General features: G+C 45.6%; 1 protein-coding gene across 1 annotated transcript in view; it reads right to left on the bottom strand.

Annotated features, from left to right (window-relative positions):
* The window catches only part of si:ch211-243j20.2 (uridine-cytidine kinase-like 1), a 28,511-nt gene extending 20,857 nt beyond the window's left edge, over window positions 1-7,654 (bottom strand). The window contains exons 1-4 of the mRNA XM_055149586.1: window positions 7,511-7,654; window positions 4,343-4,596; window positions 3,118-3,224; window positions 2,635-2,805 (exon numbers count right to left, since the gene is read on the bottom strand). Coding sequence (XP_055005561.1) covers window positions 2,635-2,805; window positions 3,118-3,224; window positions 4,343-4,596; window positions 7,511-7,638 — 660 coding nt within the window. The 5' untranslated portion in view covers window positions 7,639-7,654. The remainder of the gene's footprint in view (window positions 1-2,634; window positions 2,806-3,117; window positions 3,225-4,342; window positions 4,597-7,510) is intronic.
* Window positions 7,655-8,019: the final 365 nt, after the last annotated feature.

The following is an 8,019-nucleotide window of genomic DNA, read 5'->3' as shown; positions in this document are numbered from 1 at the left end:
CTGTTTTAGTCCTGTTTTAGTCCCACATTAGTCCTGTTTTAGTCCTGTTTAGTCCTGTTTTAGTCCTGTTTTAGTCCCACATTAGTCCTGTTTTAGTCCCACATTAGTCCTGTTTTAGTCCCACATTAGTCCTGTTTTAGTCCTGTTTTAGTCCCACATTAGTCCTGTTTAGTCCTGTTTTAGTCCTGTTTTAGTCCCACATTAGTCCTGGTTTAGTCCTGTTTTAGTCCTGTTTTAGTCCTGTTTTAGTCCCACATTAGTCCTGTTTTAGTCCTGTTTTAGTCCCACATTAGTCCTGTTTTAGTCCTGTTTTAGTCCTGTTTTAGTCCTGTTTTAGTCCTGTTTTAGTCCCACATTAGTCCTGTTTTAGTCCTGTTTTAGTCCCACATTAGTCCTGTTTTAGTCCTGTTTTAGTCCCACATTAGTCCTGTTTTAGTCCTGTTTTAGTCCCATTTAGTCCTGTTTAGTCCCACATTTTTTAGTCCTGTTTTAGTCCTGTTTTAGTCCCACATTAGTCCTGTTTTAGACCTGTTTTAGTCCTGTTTTAGTCCTGTTTTAGTCCTGTTTTAGTCCCACATTAGTCCTGTTTTTAGTCCTGTTTTAGTCCCACATTTTAGTCCTGTTTTTAGTCCTGTTTTAGTCCCACATTAGTCCTGTTTTAGACCTGTTTTAGTCCTCCTGTTTTAGTCCTGTTTTAGTCCTGTCCTGTTTTAGTCCTGTTTTAGTCCTGTTTTAGTCCCACATTAGTCCTGGTTCAGTCCTGGTTCAGTCTCTTTGTTCGCTCGTCATCAGAGGTTGCTGGTTTAATTGCACAGGTCTGTGTGAGTGAGTGGCGTGTGGCGGGTCTATTCCCCGGCTGCCGTGGTGCCGTTGAGCCGTGAAATTGGCCCGAAAAGACGAGGGATTGATTCTGGACGCAGCTGCGGCTCGTTTAGACGACACGAAACCAACTGTGATCAGCACAAAGACCCGAGACCTAAAAACCCCCCGGAGCAAAACGCTAAAACCACCAAAAAAGAATCATTATAAAACACTCTGTTAGTCCTGGTTTAGACCTGGTTCAGTCCTGGTTCAGTCCTGGTTCAGTCCTGGTTTAGACCTGGTTCAGTCCTGGTTCAGTCCTGGTTCAGTCCTGGTTCAGTCCTGGTTCAGTCCTGGTTCAGTCCTGGTTCAGTCCTGGTTTAGTCCTGGTTCAGTCCTGGTTTAGACCTGGGTTAGACCTGGGTTAGACCTGGTTTAGACCTGGTTTAGACCTGGTTTAGTCTTGGTCTAGTCTTGGTCTAGTCTTGGTCTAGTCTTGGTCTAGTCCTGGTCTAGTCCTGGTCTAGTCCTGGTTTAGATCTGGTTTAGACCTGGTTTAGATCTGGTTTAGACCTGGTTTAGTCCTGGTCTAGTCCTGGTCTAGTCCTGGTCTAGTCCTGGTATAGATCTGGTTTAGTCCTGGTTCAGTCCTGGGTCAGTCCTGGTTTAGTCCTGGTTTAGTCCTGGTTTAGATCTGGTTTAGTCCTGTCTTAGTCCTGTCTTAATCCTGTTTTAGTCCTGGTTCAGTCCTGGTTTAGATTTGGTTCAGTCCTGGTTCAGTCCTGGTTTAGATTTGGTTCAGTCCTGGTTCAGTCCTGGTTAGTCCTGGTTCAGTCCTGGTTCAGTCCTGGTTCAGTCCTGGTTCAGTCCTGGTTTAGATTTGGTTCAGTCCTGGTTCAGTCCTGGTTTAGTCCTGGTTCAGTCCTGGTTTAGATCTGGTTTAGTCCTGGTTTAGTCCTAGTTTAGACCTGGTTTTAGTCCTGTCTTAGTCCTGTCTTAGTCCTGCGTTAGTCCTGCGTTAGTCCTGTCTTAGTCCTGCGTTAGTCCTGCGTTAGTCCTGCGTTAGTCCTGCGTTAGTCCTGTTTTAGTCCTGCGTTAGTCCTGCGTTAGTCCTGCGTTAGTCCTGTCTTAGTCCTGTCTTAGTCCTGCGTTAGTCCTGCGTTAGTCCTGCGTTAGTCCTGCGTTAGTCCTGTCTTAGTCCTGTCTTAGTCCTGCGTTAGTCCTGCGTTAGTCCTGTCTTAGTCCTGTCTTAGTCCTGCGTTAGTCCTGTCTTAGTCCTGTCGTTAGTCCTGTCTTAGTCCTGTCTTAGTCCTGTCTTAGTCCTGTCTTAGTCCTGTCTTAGTCCTGCGTTAGTCCTGTCTTAGTCCTGTCTTAGTCCTGTCTTAGTCCTGTCTTAGTCCTGTCTTAGTCCTGTTTAGTCCTGCGTTAGTCCTGTTTTAGTCCTGTTTTAGTCCTGTCTTAGTCCTGTCTTAGTCCTGTCTTAGTCCTGTCTTAGTCCTGTCTTAGTCCTGCGTTAGTCCTGTCTTAGTCCTGTCTTAGTCCTGTCTTAGTCCTGTCTTAGTCCTGTCTTAGTCCTGCGTTAGTCCTGTTTTAGTCCTGTCTTAGTCCTGTCTTAGTCCTGTCTTAGTCCTGCGTTAGTCCTGCGTTAGTCCTGCGTTAGTCCTGCGTTAGTCCTGTCTTAGTCCTGTCTTAGTCCTGTTTAGTCCTGTCGTTAGTCCTGTCTTAGTCCTGTCTTAGTCCTGTCTTAGTCCTGTCTTAGTCCTGTCTTTAGTCCGGGGAGGGCATCTGGAGCAGGGTAAATGTTGTGAAGAGCGTTTCGTTCTCTGGACTCACCCACTCCTTGCGTCTGCAGTGGGAGTTAAAGTCGTACACTGGAACCTTTATGCTCTTCCCCTTCTTCAGTTTCCTCAGAACCGTGACGAGCAGCTCGAAGTCAAACGCGTCGGGATGATCGAAGTTATACTCGTTTTTACTCGCCAACTCCTGCTCCTCTGGGGTCAAGACCTGAAGACAAAAACTACAAGGTCAGTCCTGGTTTGGTCCTGGTTCGGTCCTGGTTCGGTCCTGGTTCGGTCCTGGTTCAGTCCTGGTTCAGTCCTGGTTCAGTCCTGGTTCGGTCCTGGTTCGGTCCTGGTTCAGTCCTGGTTCAGTCCTGGTTCGGTCCTGGTTCGGTCCTGGTTCAGTCCTGGTTCAGTCCTGGTTCAGTCCTGGTTCGGTCCTGGTTCAGTCCTGGTTCGGTCCTGGTTCGGTCCTGGTTCGGTCCTGGTTTAGTCCAGAGTTTTAAGTCTTATATTTCTGATTTAAATGTCGTCGTACTTTGTAGAAGGAGTCCATGGAGAGCAGCACGACCCACGGCACGTCCAACGCCTCGATGATTTTATTCGCCACAGTCGTTTTCCCAGAAGCACTTCCTCCACAAAGACCTGAAGAACAAGAACAGAACCTGCTGAAGACCTGGAGGAACATGAACAGAACCTGCTGAAGACCTGGAGGAACATGAACAGAACCTGCTGAAGACCTGGAGGAACATGAACAGAACCTGCTGAAGACCTGGAGGAACATGAACAGAACCTGCTGAAGACCTGGAGGAACATGAAGAACCTGCCGAACCTGCTGAAGACCTGGAGGAACATGAACAGAACCTGCTGAAGACCTGGAGGAACATGAACAGAACCTGCTGAACCTGCTGAAGACCTGGAGGAACATGAACAGAACCTGCTGAAGACCTGGAGGAACAAGAACAGAACCTGCTGAAGACCTGGAGGAACATGAACAGAACCTGCTGTGTTCTGTGTTTCCATGAGCAGTAAAGATGAAAACATTTAGATGTTTCTCTTTGTCAGGAACGTTCTCTTCAGTGATTTGAGCTCAGCAGAACCAAACGCACCTTCAGTCTCACAGATCCATAAAAAAAGTGTCTCTCTGCACTTTGGTCTCGACTCGTTCTGTGGCCTTCGGCGAAAACTGATTCAGCGATTCGTCCTTCAGCGATTCCTCGAGCATCAGGCCATCAGGGTCGGGATAAAGTGTTTTAAGAACTGAACTTTCATCCATAAACCAGGACTAGACCAGGACTAGACCAGGACTAAAGCAGAACTAAACCAGAACTAAACCAGAACTAAACCAGGACTAAACCAGAACTAAACCAGGACTAGACCAGGACTAAACCAGGACTAAACCAGGACTAAACCAGGACTAGACCGGGACTAGACTGGGACTAGACCAGGACTAAACCGGGACTAGACCGGGACTAGACCGGGACTAGACCGGGACTAGACCAGGACTAGACCAGGACTAAACCAGGACTAGACCAGGACTGCATAAACAGTCAGACCTCCTGAGTTATTCAGCGTAAACTCGTCTCTACCTGAAGTTCAGATCTGTTCTGTGTCATATTCGTCGGTTTGGGTTTGGGTTATTTCAGTGTTTTTGTTTTTGTTTTTCTGGACGTGTTGAAAATGTGAAATTTGAACCGAATTCTTCATAAATGAAAATATCACAAAACTAAACCGGACGAGGCCAGAAGCGCGGAGAGACTGACCGATGACGAACGCCTCCTTGAAGCTGGTGCCGGTCACGTTGTACCAGGGGGGACGTCCCGCCGTGTAGATGGTGCGTTTGTTCGTGCGCAGCAGCGGAGGTTCCGTCTTACTCTGAGACATCGAGCGTTTCCGTGGCGACAGGGAAGAGGTCATGGGGGTCGCGGGGGTCAGAGGGCAGCGAGGGGTCGAAGGGCAACGAGGGGTCGAAGGGCAGCGCGGCGACGAGAGGCCGTCCAGAGAATCGTCTCCGCTGCTGCAAAACAAACACAAACAACAAACAACAAACAGGGATTTAAGACTGAAAAATTCTAAATCTAAACACTTAAATCTGTCAGAAAATGACGCGTCCATGCAGCAAAATCACTTTACCGGACAAACGACTTCTAGACGAGGATGAAGCGTCTGTGCTCAGTGTTCATGGGCTGGAAATAAGTTTATGACGCTAAGTTTGAGATAAACAGATTTAAAACGAGTTTATGATGAGTTTTCATGGGCTGATAATAAATTCAGTCTGATGTTAAATTTGTTCTTGAATCAGTCGTACATGAGAGTCGTTCAAACTGAATCTAAAAACAAGTCAAGTGTTGAAGGGAAAACTTTGGTAAATGAACTGTAGCTTCTCTTAAATATTTTGTGCCTAAATTTAACATTTCCTGACGAGTTGAGTCATGAAACAAATATATGTGAACATTTTTAAGATTTTACAACTGATTCAGAAAGAGTGAGAAGATCATAAATCATAAAACTGAAAACAAGATGAAGAACCTGAATAGAAGGTTTAAAATCTCCAGGTCAGAGAAAGTTGCAGTGATGATCCTCCTCTCTCATTTTGGTCTTAAACTGTTCGTATTCACTCGCTCCACATGACCCTGGGGTTTTTATTCACTTTTTTCCGTTCGTAAATAAATTCCTGTTCCTAATCTGGAATTCGCCTCCAAATTCGGCCCAGACCTGCAGCTTCATGAGCTTCATCTGACTGGAGTCAAACACACAAATGTCTCTGATCTGGCCAAGATTTTAAAACTTTAAAACTATCAGGTTCTTCTTTGTTTTCAGATTTATTTTCTACTTACTTGTTCTGAGACGCTTCATTCTAGTCTAGAGGTCGTTTATTTTCAGATAACTCATCAAGTAAAATGATCTTACTGCACAAACACATCATTTCAAGTCATTTTCTGATAGATTTAAGTGTTTATATCGTAAAGTTTTTTGCAGTGCGCTCCCTCAGTCCACTTCGTCTGTGGTGTTGTCAAAATATTAAAAGTTTAAACTCAGTTTTGGTGGAGGAATAGATGATGATAATAAAAACACAGAATGTGATTTTCAGGGTTAAACTGTAAATTAAAAACACTCTGTGTGGCCATCAGAAATGCCTTTTGCTCATCTCCAGCCCCTCGTCTCACTGCTCTGGTTTAAACCTTCTCCGCAGAACCGTCGAGCAGCCGCGGTCTTCGCCTCAGCGCTCGGAGACTCTGCGGACCCGGTGTCCCGTGCGGAGACAGAGACGGGCCACGGCTCAGGTCCCGCTCTGTGACGTCTCTCGCCCCGGAGCTGCTCTGGGGGTGTGTGAGGGGGAGGGGGCGAGCTCACCCACCCTCCCCAGGAATCACACCTCTGTCCTGGGCACAGCGAGCTCAGAGCGGGGCCGGACTCACATGAGTAAGACTTCATCACACGGCTCCGACACAACCAGCGTCCACTGATGAGATATGAAATATAAACCATTTATAATCATTTTAAAACTAATCTGAGATAAACTCTTCACCAACGAGCACACGTTCTGTCTGTAATTACAACAAAAGTACAAAAGTACAAAAGTATAAAAGTATAAAAGTCTGGTGCGTCACATTTACAAAATAAAACTGAGCAAATAAACAGACTGATTTAAGATATGATTTGTTTTTCTTTGGAGTTGTTTTTTTTTTTTTTTTTTTTTTCAGTCTTTCTTGTGAAATTCCAATTAATAAGACATTTAATTATCCCCAGTCTGGAATAAACCTCAGCTGCAGCTTCATGACATCAACATCTGAAACAAAAACTGGATTTGGATTTGGAAGTTGTTCAGTTTTTATGAAACAAACTGATCTGAGTCCTGAGAGTTCAGATCATCTCCAGCTCTTATTGAAACAAACAAGCAGCGTCCCTTAGTCTCCTTCTGTGTCTCTGTGTCCCCCTGTGTCTCTGTGTCTGTGTGTCTCTGTGTGTCTCTGTGTGTGTGTGTGTCTGTGTGTGTCTGTGTGTCACTGTGTGTGTCTCTGTGTGTCACTGTGTGTGTCACTGTGTGTCTCTGTCTGTGTCTCTGTGTGTGTCTGTGTGCCTCTGTGTGTGTCTCTGTGTTCCTCTTTGTTCCTCTGTGTCCCCCTGTGTCTCTGTGTGTCCCTCTGTGTCTCTGTGTGTGTGTCTCTGTGTGTCTCTGTGTGTGTCTGTTTGTCTCTGTGTGTGTGTCTGTGTGTCTCTGTGTGTCTCTGTGTGTGTCTCTGTGTGTGTCTGTTTGTCTCTGTGTGTGTGTGTGTGTCTCTGTGTGTCTCTGTGTGTCTCTGTGTGTGTCTCTGTGTTCCTCTTTGTTCCTCTGTGTCCCCCTGTGTCTCTGTGTGTGTGTCTCTGTGTGTGTCTGTTTGTCTCTGTGTGTGTCTCTGTGTCTGTGTGTGTGTGTCTGTGTGTGTGTGTGTGTGTCTCTGTGTGTGTGTCTGTGTGTGTGTCTCTGTGTGTGTGTCTCTGTGTGTGTCTGTGTGTGTGTCTGTGTGTGTGTGTCTGTGTGTCTGTGTGTGTGTGTCTCTGTGTGTGTGTCTGTGTGTGTGTCTGTGTGTCTGTGTGTGTGTCTCTGTGTGTGTCTGTGTGTCTCTGTGTGTGTGTGTCTCTGTGTGTCTGTTGTGTCTCTGTGTGTGTGTGTGTGTGTGTCTCTGTGTGTGTCTGTGTCTCTGTGTGTGTCTGTGTGTGTCTCTGTGTGTGTGTGTGTGTGTGTGTCTCTGTGTGTGTGTCTCTGTGTGTGTGTGTGTCTCTGTGTGTGTGTGTGTCTCTGTGTGTGTGTCTCTGTGTGTGTCTCTGTGTCTCTGTGTCTCATGCTAACTGTAGCTGCTAGCGGTGTTAGCTTCACTTTCTTCCCGGGTTCTCGTTCCTTCTCGTTCGGTCTGAGCTCGGGGCTGTTGTCGCTCTGGTTCGGTCCGTACCTGTCGGAGCGGGACGCGGCTGTGTCCGCCTCGGGTCCGTGTCCCTGCGGCGGTTCTGGAGGGTTTATTCCCGGGTTTATTCTCGGGTTTATTCTCGGGTTTGTGTCGCTGTGGTTCGGCTCCATCATCAGCGCCGCGCGGAAACCAAACACTGGCGGCGTCATCACGTCACTGCACGTACACGCACACGTCAGCACGCACGTAGGTCACGTCAGGTCACATTCAATGGACACGTCACGGAGTTATTAAAATAACGATAAATCTGTTAAAATAAATCTATTAAATATATTAATCTATTAAATAAAATGTAATAAATACAAATAAAATATTAAATTCAAAAATAAATAATACAAATTAAATTACATTAAAATCATCTATTAAATTCATGTATTAAATAAATCTATTTTAAAAATATATTATAATAACAATAATAATAATGAGTCAAGTCCAAAATCACAGACTCTGCATTTTACACAAATACCAATAATTGCAAATATTTAGTTGTTTTA

This window comes from Boleophthalmus pectinirostris, unplaced genomic scaffold, assembly GCF_026225935.1.
Source record: "Boleophthalmus pectinirostris isolate CB_2022bp ecotype Guang Dong unplaced genomic scaffold, ASM2622593v1 HiC_scaffold_13, whole genome shotgun sequence".
In the NCBI taxonomy this organism is placed as follows: Eukaryota; Metazoa; Chordata; class Actinopteri; order Gobiiformes; family Gobiidae; genus Boleophthalmus; species Boleophthalmus pectinirostris.
This window is presented reverse-complemented; position numbering and strand designations above follow the sequence as displayed.